The sequence below is a fragment of the Malaclemys terrapin genome, chromosome 21 (assembly GCF_027887155.1).
Source record: "Malaclemys terrapin pileata isolate rMalTer1 chromosome 21, rMalTer1.hap1, whole genome shotgun sequence".
Taxonomy (NCBI): domain Eukaryota; kingdom Metazoa; phylum Chordata; order Testudines; family Emydidae; genus Malaclemys; species Malaclemys terrapin.
The window spans coordinates 1,236,881-1,260,069 of record NC_071525.1 but is presented as its reverse complement, the minus strand read 5'-3'; the positions used below and the strand labels follow the sequence as shown (position 1 = coordinate 1,260,069).

Below are 23,189 nucleotides of genomic sequence, written 5' to 3'. Positions count from 1 at the left end.
AACTTCAGCTCACACCACTTATCAGCCAGCAGGCCGAACCAGAGCAGGCCATGCCCATGAAGTGGGTAATCGAGAAGAGAAGAGGATTCTGATCAGGGTAGCCTGTCCACTCCCTCCCATAAGCTCCAGCACCACCCATGTCCCATGGCATCTGGGGCAATAGACTCAGTTGGCCCATCTTGAGTGATCTTTGCCACTCCCTAGGTTTTATTTGACATCCCAGTCCCCAAAACGCACCTTCCAAGTCATCAATGGTCTTCTCCAGTTTGGCTACTGATCGTTCAGCAAATTCTGCACGGGTCTCCGCCTAACAGAAAACAGAGCCAATTAATACAGGGTTAGTCTGTGGTGCTTCACTTTGAGACTGATCTAGGAGTCTACCACAGTGAAGTCAAGCTAGCATGGCCAACCTCAGAATGAGGTGCCCCTGTCCTGGCGTCTGGTGGCCGACGGCCCCTTTCACGATGTTTATCCAAATCCCACACCCCTGGGAACATGCTTTCAGACCCTGGAGAAATGGCCACTCACTTCTTTGAGTTTGTCTGTCAGGATCTTGATTTCCTCTTCATATTTATCCTCTTTTTGAGAGTACTGTGGAAGAAGCAGAGAGTCAAATCCCAGCACCACTAACTGCCTCCCACAAATAGGTCCTGCAATCTGAGAGTCACTAAGTCCAGACCTCAGCTGCAGAGGGGAGGTTAGGGACTCTCTTGCACCACAACACAGCATTCCTGCCTGCAGATGTTGCACCAAGTGGGCCAACCACAGGGAGGATGGCCCAGCACAGTAATTCACATCATGCTTATCCACCAGGAGGTGGTTAGGAAACCAGCCCCAGACCATGCGTCGGCCATTAGGCACCTGGATGAATAAGTCTGGCAGCCAATGCCTTACACTCATGTTGGATGTGAAGCTTCCCCTCCCCAACCTTGGAACAGCTTAAGACAATGACCACCACTGCACAGATACACCAAGAGACATTGGTCCAATGGGAGATTACCTCACCCACCTTGCCTCTAGAGACAAATGAGTCAGACTGACACTCATGACTACTAGCTCTGCACTTCAAACCATTGGCACGCCCATGTCTGCAGCTCCCAAGGACAAGCAGACTGATTCTGCAACAACCCAGCCTCATGCAGAGGCCATTACAAGTACTACAGACCAGGGAGCATTCCCATCTCACTGGGTGCTCTTTAGCCAGGAGGCCCATGCAGGAGTGCCTGCAGGCTTCTGGCCCTTTGCAAGGCAGCCCTACCTTCTCAGCCTGAGCCTCAAGAGACTTGAGATTGTTGGTGACATTCTTCAGCTCCTCCTCCAGCTCGGAACATTTACTGTGGACATTTTAAAAAAGGCAGGAGAGAAGGAAAGAAAAGTGGGAGGGAGACAACACAGGAGAGAGGTGAAAAAAGTGAATCCATGTGCAGAGAAGACTGGAGAGCTCTTTAGGAGACAGATCTCACGTGACCACACCAGGTGGGATTTCACTTCCAGGCTGTCAGGAGAGTTTACAGGCAGCTTTGTAGGAAGTGAACACCCACACAGGCACTTCCTAGACACCTATCCTTAGGGCCTTGTACACACTATCGCAAAAGCAAGGCCTTAAAACAGAGCAGCGAGAGCTGGATGCAGATTCATGCTGGACCCAAAGTCTCGCATGTAAAAAACTGAACATTATTAGTAAGTGTGCTGTGGGGAGGGAAGTGTTCTGCTATGGGGCAGCTGCTCAGAGAAAGGGAGGTTTGCCAGTCAGCAGGAGAGAATGGAGCATTCCAGAAGTGAGAAATGAAGGAGAGATGCTATTAAGGAGCAGAGGGCAGGAGTGTGATGAGGAGGCCACAAGACTTGTTTGACACTTTAAGGGAAGGGTTAGTACCTTTTCTTCAGCAACAGCCAGACACTTCACGTTCTGGTCCATCAATCGAATCTGCTCATCCAGTTCCCGGCAGCGACTGTTAGGGACGATCACATGATGGCACAAGCCAGGCAAGGGGGGCAAAGTCAAAAGGAGCAGCAACATCACAAACAAAGCCAAGCAAAAAAAAAAGAGGGAAGGGAAGGGGAAAAACACAAAGAAAGTCATGGTCACGACATGCACGTCTGGGTGGGAAGCACAACTATACTTGCTGCACATGCACACAAGTGACTTTGTTATACAAGGCCTAAAAGACGCAATGGAAAGGCCCTGACTTCCCCCTTAAAGACCAATTAAAGCAGCCACACTTGAGGAAATAAAAGCCCTTGCATTGCATCTCTGTGCATGTTCTGGATAGAAATTAGCCAGCCACTCAGCAATGCTCTGTTCAAGATCAGACTCAGGGGCTGATGTTCTATGGCTCCAGGTGCTGCTTTAATTGCCTGTCCAGGGGGACTTTGCAATTGCAGTAGGTGCATTGTGCATTTGCCTCAGTGTCCCACAGCAATTTCCAGATAAGCTAGTAGACACCAGCTGCTCTAGTGACCAACAAAGCAGTGCTGGTGAAAAGAACTAGACTGAGAGGGACCTTCTGATCCTGCTGGTACAAAGTCACTCCATGCAAAGAGGCTGGGCATCTCCACTACAAGGCAAACACTCTGATATCCATGCCCCCACATCAAAGACCAAGTGTTCATTTTCTCCTGGTACAAGTGAGACAGATCAAGGGAGTAACAGTTCCTTTGGCAGAAGAGCTAAACCTCAGCCCACACTTCAGGCCTTGTTTAACAAGGTTTGGGATGTTTCAGTCAGGTTAGTTCCCATGCAGAGGGAGTCATGCTGATGAGGTCCAAGGGAAAATACTCACGACTCTGCAAGCTCAGCCCTCTCCTCAGTGCGCTCCAAGTCTCCTTCAATGATCACCAATTTCCGGGCAACCTGGAGGAGAGAAAGCCATGGATAGTTGATGAGGCAAGAGTTTAGTTCTTGGGGAAGGAGCTCACAATGGACCCTGCTGTCCTGAAGCCCAGCTGGCCAGTTTCCTTACAAGAAAAGGACGGCATGACCTCAGCTGGGTGAAACACCAACTCCTAGTGCTCACTCAGGAAAGCACTTCCCACACCAGGATCCATTAGGAGAGCTACCTCACACCTGGGTGAAGCCAAGTGTGGCAAGATAGCTCAGAGCCTCACCTCCTCATACTTCCGGTCAGCCTCTTCTGCAATGTGCTTGGCCTCCTTGAGCTGGATCTCCTGCAGTTCCATCTTCTCTTCATCCTTCAGGGCTCTGTTTTCAATCACTTTCATGCCTCTGCCCAAGACAAGAGGAAGAAGTGAGGTGATGCACACAACTGTGACCTTGAACTGGCATGTTACACACTACAGTGCCTTTATGCAAGTCTGTTCTTGATGCAGGGCTGACAGCAACCAGGGGTTTATACCTAATCTATGCATTAGGGGTCACAAGGAAGTTTACCCTCATCCAGCAGTGTTGCAGTTCAGTCTAGCATGGACTCAGACTAGGACATCTCTGGAGAGTGGCAGGCCACGTCTACACTACCACTTATGTGTACAAAATACAACCCCTTAAGCAACAGTTTTGCTGGCATAAATGGCAGCGTGCACAGCACTGTCAGCAGAAGAGCTTCTCCTGCTGACAAAACCAGCTCGCCAAGTGGCAGTAGCTATATTGTGTTGATGGGAGAGCTCTCCTGTCAGCAGAGAGGGCTACACAAGCAACCGTACAGCAATGCAGCTGTAAGCTCACTCATGTACACATGGCCTAAAGCCCCACCCAAGATGTTCATCTCTTTTCCACAGAGGCAAGTGCTAAGGCAAGAGGCTGATCTCCCTTAGTCTGCAGGGAGGACTATTACGTGGGTTAAGCGGTGTCCGTGCTCATGGTTAAATACAGAAACCCATGGGGCCCAAGCAGCAGCAGTCTAAAGCATGACCTGCCAAGAGTAAATCATGAAGACTGGATAAAGCTGGAGGCTGTGACAAGGCAGAGGATGGACACCTGAAAAGACTTCTAAAGGAAAGTCTGACCATCAAACTGGGGAGCTAAGTCTCCTAGACTACATACTTTAGCCCAAGATCCATATACACCTGGTAGGTTCTCAGTGTTTTTGCATTAACGTTCAGGAGAACCTAAGCCATTCCCTCATGACCTGTCCCAGTGCTGTTTTTCCCCCCACCCCTCATGTCTCCACCATGCATCTGCAATATTTGTGTAGAGCCAGAGAGGAGTGGTGTCTGTTTCTGTAATGCAGCTCACCTTTCACTCTCATCTGCAGCTTTCTCCGCCTCCTCCAACTTCTGCAGAGCTGTGGCAAGACGCTCCTGGGCTCGGTCCAACTCCTCCTCTACCAGCTGGATACGGCGATTCAAGGATGCAACTTCTGCCTCAGCCTAGAGAGTTGATCACACCGTGAGCTAGTCTACAGTGGGTCTAGCACTTACAGTAAGGGAGGGCTCCTGGGATCAGTGTCCCATTCCGCCATTGACTGAGATGGAAAAGGAAAGCAGGGCCACATCTTTGACAGGCAGTTTCATGCAGTGAAGCTGTTCCACACAAGTTCCCAGCATACCACAAAGAACTGGGATTTCAGCTCAAGCAGACTTGTGACAGGTACCTGCCCAACTAACCTCTGCTTGCACAGCTATTCGCTCTGCCAGAGGGTTTCCAGTTACGCAGAACGGTGTGAGGCCAACACTCCTCCCTCTATCCTCAACAGCAGCCTAGCATTCCGTGAGGGCTGCAGCCAGCGGCTTTACACAGGAGAACTAGTGCCAGTTGAGGGGCTGAGCTGTGACTCAGTGTGGCTGGAGGAAAGTTCCAAGCAAGTCAGCAACTGCAAGGGGGCAGCAGCTCTTTGGGATCCCGACCATGAGGGGCAGCACCAGACTTCCAGGGCTGATGACGGTGCTTAGGCCAGCCAATGCAGGTCACTGCCAGCCTCCAGAGACATCTCAAACTCTGAACAGCAGCTTGATTTTGCTCAGTAGTTTAGCAGGAATTTGGAGCTAGAGGGGAAGTTCGGGGATATCCGGTCTCCCGACCAGTTCATTGGGAAGGGAATTTTACAGCTATAGCAACAACGCAGCCTGGAGTTTGAGTCAGCCTCTCAACACGGGCTAGTAAGGAGTACTACAGCTATAAAAGGCTTTAGGCCTGGTCTCCATGTAGGATGTGGGTCAGGCTAGCTCCAGCACTCCCCGTGAGAAGTTCCATGCCCCCTGCGCCCGTTGGATTGGCCTAACCCCACTGTAGATCCTGCTAGGCTGACAGAAGAATTCTTCCATTGACCTGGTTGCTGCCTCGGAGGTGGGTTTACTACAGTGACAGAGGAAACGCTTCCATTGCTAGAGTATCAACAGCTCCTGCACTGCGGCTGGACCACAGTAGCCCTTGCAATCCAAGGCCACCCGGCCACCCAGGTCTGTGCGGTGAAAAGCCAGCTGGGAGCCTGGGAAAGGGAGTCACTTGAGCTTTTGCTCTGCCAGCAGGGCCATTTGGATCTCCACTCAAATCTAGGCACATTGCTTTGATAGCTGCAACCGTTATCTAGTGCTAGACACGCCTTAGGGGCTGCGGTGACACTGCAGGTAGGTATCCTAGGTACATTACAACCCAGCCCAAGGCTGCAGACTAACCAGTACACTGGCCAATGCCCATTGCTCCCCTCCCCAATCATGGCAGATCTCTACAGCTTATGGATGTCTGCTTGCCACTTAAGGCAGTAATAAGAACCCTCCCCATCCGCCTTGGGCAATCGGATTTCTTCCTAGTAGCATAGAAGTCATGCTGAGAGGAAGAGCCACCAAGGAGCTGCAGCTCACTTTAGGTCCTGCCAGACTCCTCCGTGCTGCCCTGACCACCACATGTAACAAAGCCGACTTGAGCCTGGGGGAGGAGCAGTGCTGTACCGGCTGAGCAATGGAAAAAAGCTAGGGTTAGAATAGGGCTCCATCTATTTGGAGTTAAAGCTCAAGACAAGCCATGCGGCTCTTCTCCTTGGCTGGACCATTACAGAGATGCAGAGTGCCCTGATGAGCAGGGGAGAGGCCAGTACCATCCAGCGGCAGAGTGCATCATAGGAAAGGGACCTCCTAGGTGAGCGCTTCCATGCAAGTGCACCCCCAAGCCTCTTCTGTGGAAACCTGCACAGCTGATGCCTGAAGAGTGCTGCCCTGGACCAAGCCTGCTGGAGGAGCCAGCGAGCACCTATGGCTCAGGAGAGGAAGGGGATTCAAACTGGAAAGTTCAACCCAAGGCGCTGGCCAAGAAGTGGTCTAGTTGCCATCAGTGCACAGCCTAAGGAAAGTGAGACAGACCAACAGGAGAGCACGCTCCTCCCCAGCAAGGCCGGAGGAACCCCAGAATGGGTAGGATGCAGTCCCCACACCATTGCGGGGGGGACGAGGAGAGAACCTAGCTGTCAGTTTCTGGCTACGTGGGGTTTTAAACTTGACTCAGCCCCGCTGTGGTATGAAGAAGGCTCCTTCACTGCTGTGGAACTGCTTCTCTACCCTCTCCCTCAGCCACCCAGCTGCTGCAAGGGGCTCCACCTTCTACCCTGCCACCACTCACTTCACTGCAGCTTCCCCCAAGCAATCGGGGAGTGAAATTCCTGGCAGCTTTGCAAATGCAAAACCCTGCTCGGTTTTGTTACCTTGTGCAGAAGGGCACACCCAAGGTCACCCCGCACCTGCACAATGAGCCGTAGCTCAGGCAGACAACTAGTCTGAGGAAGGCAACCCCAAGCCAGCTTGGAACACGGAGCACTTTGCCATCCTCAGCGTATAGGAACTTGCATTTAGAACCTTGTACTAAGCCACCAATCGCCGTAGGACTTCCCGCCAGCAGCACGAGGGCTCCTCACACTAGTAAGGGAATTCTTTAGCCCTGTTCGTGGAAGCCTAAGACCAGAAGACACCACCTGTGCCCAACCCCCAGCTCTAGAGATCTAGGATGTGAATGAACACTATCACAGGGCTGCAACAAGCCAGGATGACAGTATACATGTTTCCATGACAACTGCTGGCTTAGCTAGAATATGACCATACTGCAATTACAAAAGAATTCCTTATGAGGCTGCAAAAAGAGCAGAACCAAGACCTGGGCGTGGCCTCATTTTAGTGCGCTGCAGTGTCTTTCCACTGCTAGATGTAAATTGGAGCCCCTGGACGCCCAGGTAAGCAGTCAGCACTGCAGCCGGGGGCACCTCCTTAAATTCACACACAAGCTAGGTGTTGGTCTTCTGGGCCTGAAGGCCAACTTCCTCGTTTTAGTCATCCTGCTGTTCAGTTTAGCCCTAGCAAAGCCACTGCATTGATCCTGCTGGAGCAGGCCACAGTGACAGCCAGCAAGACAATCAGAGCATCAGAACCAAGCCCCTCACCTCCCCCACCCATTCATGGGCAGGCCACGCTCTATGGATCAGACTCTATCCCTACGCTCCCAGGAAAGTCATCAAGCAAGCTGCCTGTTTTCAGACCAGCTCAAGTGTCAGGACTGTCTGACCTGCTCAGAGCCACGGCTGTGCAGGATAAGGCATAAAGAACTTGGAGCCCAATTCTGAGGAGTGCTGGGACCTTCCAACTCCCAGTGATTTCAGCTTATTTGGGGATGCCGTTCCAGAGTCTGGTAGTTCAAAGAAAGCAGCCCCTCTACAAGCTGAAGACTGTTTACTCAGTTTGTACTTCAGTCCACTGCAAGCGTCGCTTAGGTGAAGCAGTTTTTCCTCCCTTGGTGTTCACACCTCAACTGCTAGCAGAGCACCTCACCCTCCCTGATTGAACTAACCTCGTTATCGCCAGACTGATTTATACCTGCCTCTGGACATTTCCATTACTTGCATCTGAAGAAGTGAGGTTCTTACCCACAAAAGCTTATGCTCCCAATACTTGTTAGTCTTAAAGGTGCCACGGGACCCTCTGTTGCTTTTTATATTAACAGTGAAATTGGTGCAAGCGCTCCTGTTGAGGACATGCACCGCTGACACAAGGAGTGCCGTGTGTACATGGAAAAGTGATGTAATTATTGTGGTGGCTATATGTCAACCTAAGTTACATCAGCTTCATTTTGTAATGTAAACTTGCCCTAAGACCATGATGTGGTTGCTTCTTCCTGCCCCTGTACTAGCAATTCCAGAGCAGTGTCCATACCCAACCCTGCCTTGAGTACGTTCATAACAAGGACTCCAGTATTCGAGAGCACCATGTACTGAACAATTCAGTTTTTCTGACTAAGCCAGTATTTGAGCAGGATGGAAAGTCTGGGAGCTTTCCACCGAGTTCCCGGACTGGCAGCGTCACATGTGATATCACTTCCATTTTCTCAGAACACTTCAGTCAGTTCATGCCAAGAATCACTTTTACACCTTTTGTGCTTAGAGCACTGAGCAAGCCAACATGAAGGCGCTCTTCCCCCACTTCCCTTTTATGGTTCAGGATGGAGTCAGAGACCAGAGACATGAGAGATGCAAGACTGATAAGACAACCTATCACAGCTCAAGCCCCAAACCATTTCAAGTCAACGCTGTTTCTGAATGACAAGCTAGTGCCGCCAGACTCTCAGGAGATGAGTAAAGGAAAAATCTACCAACTGTCTGCTGGCGAATCCTTTCCACAGCTCCAGTTATTTACACTGTCAGCATGTTTAGACTTCCAAGGGAAGTGTGTATTTGAGGAGGTGGGAGAAGGCTGTGTTTACCTTGGGGCAAACTGATTTGGGGCAAGCATGAGGCATTACTTTGTTCCCCAGTGTAGAGTCTCAGGACCCTGCTCAAAGGAAGTTTCAGTGAAAGGGCAACAGAGGTAACCCAGAGAAGCCTATTCATCACTGCACACCAAGGAATCAGTGAAGCAGTGACTGAAACGCAAGGAGCACAAATAAAACTGCAGTATGACAACATTGGATTAGAACCCACCCTTCCTTCCTCAGAAGCTATCCCTTCTGTCATAGATACTGCTGCTATGATTCAGGATATCCCAGAGTTGAATCTCCTTAGATGGAGCCAGAAGAGTTTCCCTGGCCAGGTAAGCTGTGTCCAAAAAGCCACCTGGCTGAGTGATCCATGCCGGCTCCAGTTCAGAGAGAAGAAAGCTAAGGCAAGGAGTTGACTGACACCATTTTGGAGTAGCAGTTCCCAAATAGTTGTGTGCTGAGGTAATGCTGGAATTTATAAAAAACCCAGACTAAGTTTACACAGATGTTCAAACAGGCCCAGACTTCATTTGAGTGTTGCTGTATAGATTGAGTCATGCCAGATAAATTCGTGGATTTCTTAGCCAATCACTACAGCTTCCTGAGAGAAAGTAACCTACCCTAAGTTGCCACAATACCCAACCTGAGTCACTAATGCCTCATGATAAGAGTCAACTGTACAGTGAGCAACAAAAATAATCAGTATTCTAAGTAGCACCTCCGATTAGTGGGAGTGTCCAGTGCAGCACTGCTGTAGACATGGGCAACCTTTCAGCAAGGAACAGCCTGGAATGTGAACAGGCAGTGCTAACTACACGCCTCTTCAAACAGAGCCTGGGAGACAAAGGAGGAAGGCAAAAGAGGCAGTCTCAGCAAGGGAAGATTGTAAAAAGGAAGGTGGGATCAGCTCTCTAGGACTAAGTAGGCTCAAAATCTAAAGGAGATCTTAAAATGCTGCTCTGTAAAAATCTTTACCTCCCCCACAGGAATCTGTCAAGCCGGTCTTTCTAAAGACCTAGTAATTGAGCAAAAAAAATTGACCTACAATCTACACATTCCTATTGCTATCTTTGGATGGGGGAAGTCTACAGCATACAGTACTGGAGGGAATACAACTGCTGCTTGTTACACTATTGCAACATGCAAGTTGCACCTGTAGGTCAGCCAGGGGCCATAAGGAGTTTGTGTAGACCTGACACTACATGTCTGACCAGAAGCAAGATAATCTGATACCCAGCAGAGGAGAGTTTAGCTACTGGAGGGGTGTGGTCCTGCAGCGCAGCTGGAGAAGTTGAACACAGAAGTGATTTAAGTGATACAGATTCAGTGGCTGGCACACCCACTTCCTCTGCTTAGGTTTGAAGACCTCTGCCCCTCTCATACTAGTTAGTGAGCCAGGAGTGTTCCAATAACTGTTGAGATTTTGTACGAAATTTTGCCTAGCCCTACTAACCAGGCACGGATATTTACAGTTGCTTTTTCTACTAGAGGAGAATTGGGGTGTTCCTTGGCATCTTTACTCTAGCTGGAGTGTCCTCCAGAAAGTTTTAGCAGCCAACTACTGTTTAGCGCCACTTACCAGCATGCAGATGCCCAGGAGGATGAAAGCATTCAGGATATGGCATTGTTCAAACTGCCAGAGCCCTTCCTCCAAGCTGGTGTCAAACTAGTGCTTCAGTGGAGCTGAACAGATTCTATCTTTCTGCATGTACTGAAGATTTCCCCATGTAGGTCTGAGGCTGGGTTAGCATAGCTCTTAGCCTACTTGGCTAGAATCCCACCAGTAAGCTAGATTTTCTTTGGTGGTTCAGGATCCCTCCCCACACACCATCCTAGGATTTAGGCAGTGATCAGATTTGCTAAATTAGTATTAGCTTCTGCCATGTTTAGCATACATGCCAATGGTCAGAGAGCTTACCACAAGATGAGCTGGCTTATAAAGGCTACTTCTGGATCTAATTTATCCCCTTGTTATTACCAAGGCAAGAAAGTTACTAAAAACAGTAAGGCTTTTATTTTAGCTCTATGCAAAGCTTACTAAGTTAAAAGCCTGCAGGAGCCAGGGTATTAAGCCCCGGAAGTTGGCACAACTAGTATTCAAGGCACTGTTCTGATCTGTTAGAACCAGTCATCTACAGAACCAGTTCGAGGGAGGTGGAACTGGTTTTACCAGTGACAAACCAATCCTTAGCAAAGCCACAATTTCAGCCTGTCAAAGATCACTGGAGCAGCACCACTAGTAAATTACATTTTGAGCAGAGACTAGCCTCTACATCAGCTTTCAGGGCATGCTCACAATAAAGCCAGAGGGCACAGTAACAAAACCAATCTGAAGATTGAGCACCATAGGAGATACTGCTTCCATATGCGCTCACATCCTTGAAATAGCCAGCCAGGATGTTTTCAGCCCTAGAACAAGCTTCCAACTAGCCTGGAACAGAGCTTTGGCTGCAGCACAGTACATTGTTTCCCCTTTTTCCAAAGTCAGATCTTTTTCTGACCACAAACCCAGTGCTGGGCTGAGCAGCAGTTATTTCTTGAGCTCCAGTTGCTGAGTGGTGGCTTCAGACTGAAAGCCCCAAACTTCTCCATGAGCCAGCTGTCTACTCCAGGCACACACAGCTTGTAACCCTTTACAGAAACGGGCCAGAAATTCCAAGTCTGCCGCCTCACACTAGTGTCACAGAACTGGCAAAGGAGCCTGATGGGGCCACCCCAACAGCTTCAGACTTCAGCCACATCTAACACAATCTTGGCGTGGTCTTTACACGCCCATCAGCATATTATGTAGGTGCTCAGCATTCACAATACAGTCATTGTTGCACTAGAAGTGCTTTAGCACAACTAACTAACTCACTACTTAGTAGGGAGGGCCCTCTTGGCTAACCAGGAGGCTCCCAGACCTCCATCCTACAGCAGCATGTACAGCAGTGACAGGAAGGAGAGCACCAGATGCCACCACGCCCAGGAGAGGAAGCAGAGCTCACAACCACCTCACTCCAACGCGCACGGAGGAACAGCGATGCCCAGCCCCACATGCTGCACGGACACCGCACCGACGTTCCCGTTCCCATCCCCTCGCCGGCCTCCCTACAAGGGATCCCTGCGGGGCTCGCCCAGCACAATGCCCAGGCCAACCCCCGCAGCGTCACCCCACGCCTCACCCATGGGGACCCCAGCGGACCCCCTTTCCAGGCTCCCAAGCGCACCATCAGCCTGGGCCCAGACCAGGCTGCACACCCGGGAGCACGGGACACCCCCGCACCGCCCCGCACACCCGGGAGCACGGGACACCCCCGCACCGCCCCGCACACCCGGGAGCACGGGACACCCCCGCACCGCCCCGCACACCCGGGAGCACGGGACACCCCCGCACCGCCCCACACACCCGGGAGTACGGGACACCCCCGCACGGACCCCGCACCGCCCCGCACACCCGGGAGCACGGGACACCCCCGCACGGACCCCGCACCGCCCCGCACACCCGGGAGCACGGGACACCCCCGCACGGACCCCGCACCCCCGGGGGGGCGCTTCCTCAGAGCCAAACTTGCTGCCTCATTTCCTGAGCAGGGAGCGGAAGAGACGCGGCCCCACCCCTCCGGCCGGGCCGGGGACCCACCCCCGGCTCAGCCCTGCCGAGCCCAGGTGCACCCCGCCGGCCAGGTGACCGCCCCCCCCGCCCCCGCCCGGGGGTCACCGGCCGGGCCCCCCCCCCGCCCCGCCCCATCGGTGACCCCCGAGCCCGGCCCCCGCCCGCCTGGCGCAGCCCGGCAAGGCCCCTGGCCCGGGCCGCGGGAGCTGCGGCCTAGTCCCGCCCCGGCGCTACCTGCTCGCGGTTGCGGCGCTCGGCCTCCACCTCGCGCTGCAGGCGGTCCGCGCGCTCCTCCGCATCGTCCGCCTGCTGCTGCAGCACCTGGATCTTGCGCTTCACCGCCTCGATGGTGGTTACCCCGGCCATGGCTCCCGCTCCCGCTCCGACTGCCGCCGCGCGCCCGCCGGCCCCGCCCTGAAATACCGGAACTCGCCCCGCCCCCGCCCGGGAAGTGACGTCCCTTCCGGCCGGGCGCCGCGGGACCCGGATGGAGACTGCCGGGCCCGCCCGCTCCGGGGTTGCCATGGTTACAAGGCAGCGGATGCGCCGGCAGCTCCGCCCTCCTTCACTCTGTGCGCAGGCCCCACCCCCAAAGCCCCAGCGACCTCCGACCCCCCCAGTCTGAGTTACACCCCAAAGTTACACCCCAAATCCCCAGCGACCCCCCCAGCCTGAGTTACACCCCAAAGTTACAGCCCCAGCGACCTCTGACCCCCCCAGTCTGAGTTACACCCCAAAGTTACACCCCCAGCGACCTCTGACCCCCCCAGTCTGAGTTACACCCCAAAGTTACACCCCAAATCCCCAGCGACCTCCGACCCCCCCAGTCTGAGTTACACCCCAAAGTTACACCCCCAGCGACCTCTGACCCCCCCAGTCTGAGTTACACCCCAAAGTTACAGCCCCAGCGACCTCTGACCCCCCCAGTCTGAGTTACACCCCAAAGTTACACCCCAAATCCCCAGCGACCTCTGACCCCCCCAGCCTGAGTTACACCCCAAAGTTACACCCCCAGCGACCTCTGACCCCCCCAGTCTGAGTTGCACCCCAAAGTTACACCCCAAAGCCCCAGCGACCCCCCCAGTCTGAGTTACACCCCAAAGTTACACCCCCAAAGCCCCAGCAACTCCCCCATTCTGAGTTACACCCCAAAGTTACACCCCAAAACCCCAGCGACCCCCCAGTCTGAGTTACACCCCAAAACCCCAGCGACCCCCCAGTCTGAGTTACACCCCAAAGTTACACCCCCAAAGCCCCAGCGACCCCCCCAGTCTGAGTTACACCCCAAAGTCACAACAGCCCCCCAGTCTGTTACACCCCTGCACTCCAAAGCCCCCCCCCGAAATCCCCACCCCATGGACCCCAACGTCTGCGGTTCACTCCCCGAGCCCCACAACACCCCACAAGGTACAAACGCTTACGAGCGGCAAGGTCAGGACCCCTGCGAAGGCCACAAACACCCCGATGAACCCTCCCCAAAGTCCCAGTCTTACAACCTTCCCGCGACCCCCCAAATCCCAGCCACCCCGTGTAGGTCACAACAATCTGCTGATAATAGAGCTAGGACCTGCACACTCTGCACACGGACAAGCGGCAAACAACCGTCGCCCCTGCACGCCTGTCGGGCTGCCACCTGCCCAGGCTTTCCCAGTATCCTCCCCTTTCGTGGGGAGCTGTCCTGAGAAATCTGTCCGGGTGCTCAGCCCTGGCTGCCAGCTGGCCAATGTCACGGGCTTCGCAGCACCCTGTACATCCCAGTTCTTTGTACCTCGAAGGTGGCAGCCCTATGCCCAGGAGTCACCGGTGCATCCCCACAGACCCCGAGCCCAGGAGACCATGGACATATATGGCCATGAAGACTATAATTCATGATCTTCACCTCCCAGAGCACAAGCCTTCGCGGGTGCAGCTAGACATTCCACTCAGCTGAGATCACCCCACACATGGCTCCCTCCTCTCCCGTTTCCCCCCCAGCATGACAGCATTGCTCAGGCTCTGGGCAGCATTTTGTCCAGGTTCTTTAAAAGTAACTGGGTTAATACTCAGTAGCACATTTTTCATTTTGAAATATCTTTAGCTTTAGGGAGAGGTGCCTGATCAGCTGCCTGGAAATCTACTGCCTTTATTCTGGGCCTCTGCCCCTGACCAAAAGGACTCCCTGCCCCAGCCCAGATTTTCTGCTGGGCACAATAGAGAGCGAGGCTATCAGGGAATGAGTTACAGCTCCCTGACACTGCCCATCCCCACCACTAGATGTAGGTTACAGCACCCTTGGGGTTGCACTAAACTGTGCCAGATGACAGTGGACCCCAAAGGACCATATGCCAGCTGGGGATTACTGAAGTGCATTGTCCACTCCCCCATCTGCCCTTCTCTGTCCCCAGTGCACCCCCTATGCTAGGTGCAGTGCGGAAGGAAGAATCGGAGATTACAAGCAGGCAGGAAGCAAAATAGGTGCTTAGCAAGGTCAAGAATCTGTCCCCCTTCTTCACAGAGTGAGAAGAGAGTTCAGACTCCTTGACCCATTCAGTCCTTGGCCTCTTTTGGAGGCTGCCAACCTGTGTGGCAGTTAGCGCTGTCTGTGACAACAGGGGAAACATGTCCACTATGAAATGGGCTGAGGTGCCCACCCCATTTCACCCAGGCTCCCGAGCAGCCATTACATTGGGTCTGAGTTATGAGGCCAGCTCCCACAATTGCAGTGCAAGTCTCATGCCGTTTGGTGTTTTCCATAAAGCCCCGACTCCCAGTGTCATGTGATTAGATGGGACTCTCAGCTTTCATTGTTTCTAGCCCTTGGATTTGGAGAAACGTTTGCCAATGTGAATCCCCCAGCCAGACTCTAATCTGAAGGCAAATAAAAAGAGCTCGGAATAGATCACTTTCACTATCCCATGGCTTTTACACCAACCTTCTGATTTTTGAGGCTTGATTCATTCTTTTTGAATACTTGGTGTTGGCAAGATTCTCAGCAGCCCAGTGAAGCTATGACAACTTACAGTAGATGAGAATCTGACCCTGGTCACTTAGGACCTGGGCTGCACGGAAGGCTCCATAGCACATAACCACTCCCTTGAGACAGCTTCTTCCCCTTCCAGGGTTACATTTTTTCACAGTAACTCACTGGTACCAGTGGGTCCTGTGCTTTAAAGTGCTGCAGGGTTTTCCCCATAGACATACCTGGAAGCCCACTATTTGTAGCTAGCTCTGAATACTCCCCCCACACCTCTAGCCCTGTGTGCTAGGCAATGCAGAACGGTTTCAACAGCTTTCCTGTGCTGTGAATTTGGCAGGGTCCCAGGAGAGCTTGCTGAGTTGCTGCTTATTTGCAGCCTAACTGAAGTTCACTTTTGTTTTTACTCATGATGATAACTCCTGTTACGCACAATTTGCACGATTGCACTGTTCCTGTAGAGCTTCACAACAGAAACACAATTTGCACTTCAGCTCCAGCCAGTCTGCCACGGCAAGTGCTGCATGATTGCCGCTAGCATCTTTTCCGTGGCACTATTTCTGTTCCCCTGACAGTGTGCTATGACCGTCTCATGAAGTCACACGTTGTAGCCTTCCCTCATGTGTGTGGAAGCTTTGGCACGGGTTCAAGAAGCCATGCTCCGCCCCTGCTGCGGCCAGAGCAGCCACGGTTCAGACATGCTTGCCACACACAGTGTCAGGCTGGCAGGAGCGGTGCCAGGGTTTTTGCCGCCCTAGGCAGCAGCGTTCCTCCTCAGAGCATTCGGCGGAAGGGGTCCTTCCGCTCCGCATCTTCAGGGCGCTTCGACGGTGGGTCCTGGAGCGAGTGAAGGACCCGCCGCCGAAACACCCCGAAGACGCAGAGCGGAAGGACCCCCCGCCGCCGAATTGCCGCCCCCCAAATCCTGCCGCCCTAGGCGACCACCTAGGGTCGCCTAGTGGAAGCACCGGCCCTGCAGGCTGGGAAGTGTGAAATACACCTGACTCCCCAGCCAAGGCCCGCTCGCCACACAAAGCTGCACTGGTGTGATTTCACAATGATTTAGGTATCTGTGCGTGGACTGTCTTCAATCGATTACAACCCAGCTGATACTGGTTCAGCTCACACTGGGAAATGTACAGGTGCAAGCAAAGCCACTGCAACCAGCTTTAAACCGATACGAGTGTGTCTACACAGAGGTTTAACTATACTGGTTTTCAATCTGATTTAAATTAATCCGGTGCAACCTCAGTGTGTAGATGGACTCGAGGGAAAGTGCCCTTTTTTCTGATGAGTAAAACTAACAGGCAGTTTTGTCCTTAGCTGTACTTTGCATGGTCCAAGTCCTGAGCTCTTTCCTCCATCCCTACTCAGAGAAAATCCCCACTGACTCAATGGAGAGATTTGCCTGCGTAAGGACGCCCAGATTTGAACTTACTGTGTGTGGTGAGACCAAGCCCCTGAGAACCTGGAGAGCCCAGAAAACTATAGCAAGAGGAACTGGAAAGAGGAGCTGGGGGAAAGCGGAAAGAAAGAGGGCGAGATGGAGAGGAAAGAAAACCCCAGAACCCACTGGCCAGAGAGGCCTCGTCTTTATTGCTTAAGGCCCCAATTCAGAAAGGTCCTTAAGCATGAGCCAAACTTTAAGCACAGACGTAGTACGCTGGGATTACTCACATCCCTAAGTACCTTGCTGACCCGGGGCCGAAAGGAGGAAGCCCTGAGCCAAGCCACAGGGGTTGAAGCAACATCTCCGGCCAGGCTGCGGCTGGTGTGGAGCCAAAGTGTTCCTGTTTGCACACCCATTGCACCAGCACTATGGCTCTGCAGCGTGCCCTTCCTCAAGGGCTTTACCAACCGTCTAGGCTGCACTTTAATAACTGGCTCTCCAGACTGGCCTTTAGAGCCGAGGGCTCTGAGATCACCCTGCCTTCTTTGTCCTGTATCTCCCGGCAGCGCCTGATTGACCAGCAGGGCTTTGCACTGAAAGGTGCATATTCCTAACTCGCACTGTCCTGGGGAACCCAGCTGCACCTCCGGGCTGCACCCACGGCTGAGTAACCATCAGGGGACTCGTTTCTGGTTCCCATCGGCAGGGGACACTTTCTCCTCCTGGTTTCAATTCAGGCATTCTCCCATGGGTCATCACGTTCCCACCACGGGCGGCGGGCGAGTGAAAGGTGGTGATAGCTCCTTCATCCCTCAAATCCCTGTGGATGATGAATCTGAACAGCTTATCCCCTTCTAATTCCATGCAGCAGCTGCGCGGGACTCTGACGGCCCTTAGCCCCATGATTGATGGGAGGACGATGGCGCTGAGCGAAACCCTATGCCACTCATGCCATTGTTTTCCTGGAAACCGCGGCCAACAATAGCAGTGCTTCCACCCTGCCCCAGCCCAGGCCGACGATGCCGTTTCTGTTTCCACAGCACAGGGGACACAAGGATTCCTAAGGTCACGGGCAGGTTGCAGCTGGCCTGAATCCTGGGCACAGGTCTCGGAGCCGTACAGCCCACATCTGTCCCCCGCTGTCTTGGCTTTCAAACTATAGGTTCTCTCTCTACCCCCGTCAACGGCAACAGATCCTCAGTGCCACTTCCTCGCACCACGGCTGTGCAGGAGTCTTCTCTGCAGCTCAGCTCACCTGAGAGCCGCCTAAGAGCTACCTCCCTGCATCCCCCCGGCCCATCAACTCTCCCCCTGGAATACGCCACTCCCCAGCCTGCCGGCCCCCGGCCTGGCACTGCTTCCTCTCTAACTCTGCCTGCGCAGAACTCCCCAGCCTGGGTTGCGGGGAAGCTGCTCCCCCACAGGGAGCTCGCACGGGAGCAGGAGGGAGGGACTCCAGCCCCTGATGATGATCTGGATCCCTGCACCGGATGTTGCTGTGACGGTAGGCCCAGATTCACTCCCGAGCCAGGGCTCGGAGCAGGAGTTCAGGGGAGGCGGTTGCACCTTCTCTGTTCAGGGGCTGCTGGAGCCTGGTTCCAACAGCCCCTATGGGCCATTGCAGAGGCAGAGTCTCGCTGGGGCACAGGAGCATCCAAACCACGGCCTTTCCCGCCCCGGACAGGCCCTCCATCTTCCCCGGGCCTGCCCCAGAATCCCTTGCACCTGGGCCTCCTGCCCAGGGGATGCAGACTGGGCAGTGCATCCTGCACTGTTTCCTGGGAGGGTCTTTCTGCCCCTTTGCATCCATGCCCAGGGCGTGGAGCACAACACCAGGTTTCCGCCCTGCTTTCCTGGCTGCTCTGTGAAAGCGGTGAGATGTGCACACACCATGGCCAGCTGCACAGCTCTGATCCTGGCTAAGAGGCTGTGTAGCAGCAGGGGCCGGAAGAACCCAGCAGCTGAAAATATCCTTATCTCTCCCATTGCTCATTGTGGTCAGGCTGTGCGGTCTGTGACTCCACATTGTCACAGCTCTGCAACTGCTTTCCCTGCCATGCCGCAGGGCTGCCCTGGGAGCCACTGACCAGCACTGGGAGCCGGGGACGTCCCTTCCTGCGGCTGAGTTTGACTGTGCACTGCACCACCACGCACTCACACACACAGGTACATCCACTGACTCTGTGTGCACACTGCACACCCTCTCACACCTGTGCACACTGCACAGCCCTGTGCACACCTTGCACGCTGCACACCCTCTCACACCTGTGCCCACTGCACACTCACTGCACAGCCCTGTGCACACCCTCTCACACCTGTGCACACTGCACACCCACTGCACAGCCCTGTGCACACCTTGCATGCTGCACAGCCTCTCACATCAATGCACACTGCACACCCACTGCACAGCCCTGTGCACACCTTGCATGCTGCGCACCCTCTCACACCCTGTGCACACCCACTCACTCCGTGTGCACACCATGTGCACCGCACACCCACCGTCACGTTGGCACAGCAGAGTCTCTTCAAAGGGGATTTTCCTGCTGGTGAGAGGTGCCCTGGCAGAGGCCCTTTATCCACAGAAGGGCACCCTGGGCACAGGGCGAGCTTCCCCACACCCGGGCTCCCACCTGCACGTCTCAGCCCTGCCACCTCTAGCGGTGAGAGGGGAGTTCAGGCTCCGAGCCCCATCCAATCCTTGGCCTCTGCTGAGACCTACAAGAAGGGGGGCAGTCAACTGCAGGGTGCACCCCTGTCTGCTAGGACCTGGACTGAGACTAGGGGCCCCTGAATGACCCGCAGCCCCCAGCATACTGGGCTGGATCCGGACTGGTGACCTGGAGGTGACGCTAACCCTAATCCGAACTCAGACTGGAGTCCGCTTTCTCTCGTGCGCACAGGGGTGTTGATCAGCCCTGGCCACGCTTTCTCCGTTCTCCGGTGATGATTTGTGCTCGAGGGCTGGGGATAAGCACCCTTATTCCTAGAGCCAGACAGCCCAGCCTCCGGGCAGGAGCAAATCCCGGGCAGGGTGTCATCTCTGTGCCGTCAGCCTTCCCTGCCATCTGTCGCCTCTCTGATTATCACCGTCAAGTGCTTTAATTGAGCAGAGACCAGCGGAGAGAGACGCGCGCGCACACACACAGCACCATTCACTGCTGCTCCTGCCCCTTCTCTTCGCTCTCCCTCTCCCCGGGGTGGTGCTGCCTCCAGTCCTTTGTCTGGCTCACGCTCCCCTCTAGAACCTTCCTCGCGCTCCAGCTGGGAATGAACCCAAGCCCAGGTCCCCGGGCGCGAGCCCTCGGGCAGCTGCATGGGGTCTGTCTCGGGTGGCTGAGGCCTGGCCTGCCCTGGGGTTTGCTCCTGTTCCAGCCCTGGTACGGCTGCGTGGGCACAGATCCCTGGTGTAGACAGGATGAAACCCCTTTAAAGCAAGATCTGCACCGGGGCAGGGTAGGCCGGTTTCCCGGAGGTGGAAACAGCAGCTGTGCTTGTCGTCCCCGGTCCCCGGCCCCGGCCCCAGCCCCATGGCCGAAGCTCCCAGTGCCGGCAAGGCCTGTCATGGGGGAGGGTGACTAATTCCTCTCGCTCCCCCCGGGGTGGCCATGGGTAAAATCCCATCTGCATGAACAAAGCAGCACCCTGCCCCCCAGGGGCATGCCAGGCCCTGGAGGGGCAGCGCTGGGCTAGCTCGTCTCATGTGTCAGCCTGAAACCCAAGCGCTGCTTGAATAGACAGGTATGTGGGCAGCCTATTAATACCACCTGCGTAAGCCCGGCGCTCGCATGCCGCTGACGCACTGACCCAGTGACAGGTTTCTGTCCGGCCCATTGTGGGGGCAGCACCTGGCACCTGCCTGAGGAAATCCTTGGATGGCATCGAGCTACTGTAGCGGTTCTGATGTGTCCCCCCCACCCCACCCCAGCCTTCAGCATGTTATGGGGAAGGGAGACGCAGCCAGCGTGCCCCTGTGCCTACCAGAACTGCCCCTCGGCAGCTGGGTGTTAGATAGAGAAGCCCCGAGGCTGCTCTAAGTTATGCTAGGGACCAAGGTGGTCCCAGGCAGCCCCAGGACTGGGGGAGCATACAGCTGGAGTAATGCCACCTTTGCCCCCTTCACGTCAGCCCTGTGATGAGCACAACTCAGCCAGCTGGGAGGTGACCCCAGTGGTGTAAGAGAGACGGATCTGACCTCCGGTGCCCAGCCCTGGGGCTCCCTCTCGCCCCAAAGAGCTGCTTGCTGAGGCAGGGGCTCCAGGCACCGCTTCGGTTGATGCTGGTTAGTTTCTTCTCTATAGAAACAGGAACAGAAGGTAAAACAGGATGGCCGGACAGAGACCAAGCCCGGGCTGTGGGAGGTGTGGTTTGCTCTTCATGACAGCAGCTCTGCTGCCTTAGAGCAGCTGCGTTTACAGGCTGCGGGGGACAGAGGGGGAGTGTGTGTGTGTGTGTGTGACCTGTTCCTGGTGTGACTGTGTATGTGTTCTGTGTGTCACCATGCACGGCGGTGTCACTGTGCGCGTGAGCATCATTGTGCGTGTGCTCCCAGGCAGGTGGTGGGGCCTGGCGCTGCCATACGTACGTCTGCTGCCTTCTTCTCAGCCAGCTCCAGCTTCTCCTGAGCATCTTTCAGGGCCTCGGAGTATTTGTCCAGCTCGTCCTCCGTCCCCTTCAGCTTCTTCTGCATGGCCGCCAGCTCATCCTCCAGCTACCAACAGCAAGAGGCGTCAGGTTACAGCTGGCACCTGGGAGCTGCTGCCCACCCAGCGATCCCACCCGTGCCCTCTGGGACGCTGAGCACCCCAGCAGGGATCCCTAAAGGAGGCCAAGCCCTCTGGTTTGCTGGGATACCCCTGGCTTGCCCAGTTTATGCCCAGCGCTGGCCTTAGGCACAAGCAGACACTGCCCCCCATCTCCTCCCCGCTGATCCAGATCTGCAGTTCGTGGGCAGTGGGGCCAGTGGGGGTGGGGGTCGGTTGCACACGGGCACGAAGGGCCTGACTCTCAGCTCACTGAGGCCAGTGGGTCTCCATTGACCCGGGTGCCGTCGCTCCTGGTTTGTAGCAGGGCAAGCGAGGGGAGAATCGGGCCCCAAGTGGAAAGTTTCTTCTGCCCGGTGAGTGGGGAGCTGCACGGGGCCGACCTGTGCTGCTGGTGGCCCCGGTTTAATGGCTCCTGTAGAACTACCCTCCGGAGTCGTCTCCCTGGTGCGCTGCGGCAGGATGTCAGGGCCCAGGTTCTGCTAAATCCCAAACCCACCTCCCATCCCTCCCGCTGTGACTCTGGACGCCACAGCTGAGCTGGTGCGGCATCGCTTCCCGGGGCAAGGCCAGGCTCAGCTGGGCGGTGTGTGAAAGGCCTAGAAGACTGGAGCAGGCTTCAGCACCGGGCACACGACTGGTGTTCGTGTGACCCACACTCTCTGGGGGTGGGTCTGTGAGTGTGGTATTTACGGGGGGAGTGGGTGTGTTCAGGACACACAATCTGTGTGTGTGTATGCTGTATATTGGGCACGGAAGCTGGTGGTGGTGCACACACCACGTACCACATTCTTCCCTCAGGTACGTTCCGAGTGCCCCCCTGGACTCCAGCTCCGTGCGTGGCAGTGCATGTACCTGTGAGTCCCAGTGCATCTGGCTGCGAGCTGGCATGTGGGTGTTTGCCTGGCTGACTGGCTGTGTCGTAGGTATGGATGAGTGTGTCTGGACCACCGTCTGCGTGTGCCCAGGCGTCCGGGAGGTGATGGGCATTCCCAGTTTGTGGCCCTGTCCCCTCCCAGGTCTGCTGCACCCCCCCGGGCTCGCGGCAGCGCCACTTGTACCCACAGACTCGACTCCTGCATGTCTGTGCCCAGGGCTGGAGGAGCCGAGGGCAGGTCCCCTGAGGGACACCGACACGCAGCAGTCCTCCTGCTCTGGAGATACGGGACGAGCCCCATCCGAGGCGGAGCAATAGGAGCTTCCCCAGCGTTGGAGTGAGTCTCCCCAAGGGGGAGCCGCTGGGCTCCTGGGGGAAGCTGCCTGTCCCTGGGGTAAGTGCCGCTGTCCGGCATGAGGGGGACCAGAGGCTACTAGGTCTCTGGCTGGGGCAGGAGCCTGCCCCCAACCCCGGGGAGAGGGCTGGGTTAGGGACAGCGCCTGCCTCTCTTTCCCACCTGTTTGCTCCTCTCCTCCGCCTGCTTCTGCTCAGCCTCTGCTTGCTCAGCCCGGTCCAAGGCGTTCTCCTTGTCCAACTTCAGCATCTGCATCTTCTTCTTGATGGCCTCCATCTTCACCTGCGGGGCTGGGGTGCCTCTGGCTGGCGGGGACTAGCAGCAAGGTGGGGATGAGTCGGGCTGGGGCTGCCGAGTGCCTGGCCCCCTCCCCGGCCGAGGGTTTTATCAATACGCCCCTGACAGCTGGCTCGGGGCCTTTGCCTTTCTTGGGCTGAGCCGCCTCCTCTCGCTCCCGAAATGTCTGTCCACAGGGCCCCATTGTCTCAGCGCCCGCCTGGGGAGCGCGGGGGTGGGGGGATGCCTGCTCAGTGACTTCATGGACAGGGCCATATTTGGGCCCCCGTGGGACAGCTGGGAGATGGTTATAAAAAGCACCGGCAGCTCTGTGGGCTGGGGGTGATGGGGGGAGAT

General features: G+C 55.2%; 1 protein-coding gene across 12 annotated transcripts in view; it reads right to left on the bottom strand.

Annotated features, from left to right (window-relative positions):
- The window catches only part of TPM3 (tropomyosin 3), a 31,942-nt gene extending 9,016 nt beyond the window's left edge, over nucleotides 1–22,926 (bottom strand). For 2 of the 12 annotated variants that reach the window (XM_054011061.1, XM_054011060.1), the window contains exons 1-8: nucleotides 22,719–22,925; nucleotides 21,147–21,272; nucleotides 4,193–4,326; nucleotides 3,109–3,226; nucleotides 2,784–2,854; nucleotides 1,877–1,952; nucleotides 529–591; nucleotides 238–307 (exon numbers count right to left, since the gene is read on the bottom strand). In XM_054011061.1, coding sequence (XP_053867036.1) covers nucleotides 238–307; nucleotides 529–591; nucleotides 1,877–1,952; nucleotides 2,784–2,854; nucleotides 3,109–3,226; nucleotides 4,193–4,326; nucleotides 21,147–21,272; nucleotides 22,719–22,832 — 772 coding nt within the window. In that variant the 5' untranslated portion in view covers nucleotides 22,833–22,925. Of the gene's footprint in view, nucleotides 1–237; nucleotides 308–528; nucleotides 592–1,258; nucleotides 1,335–1,876; nucleotides 1,953–2,783; nucleotides 2,855–3,108; nucleotides 3,227–4,192; nucleotides 4,327–12,455; nucleotides 12,641–21,146; nucleotides 21,273–22,718 lie in introns of those variants that run through there. The other 10 variants (XM_054011058.1, XM_054011062.1, XM_054011067.1 and 7 more) reach the window with 7 other exon arrangements.
- Between the last annotated feature and the right edge of the window lie 263 nt (nucleotides 22,927–23,189).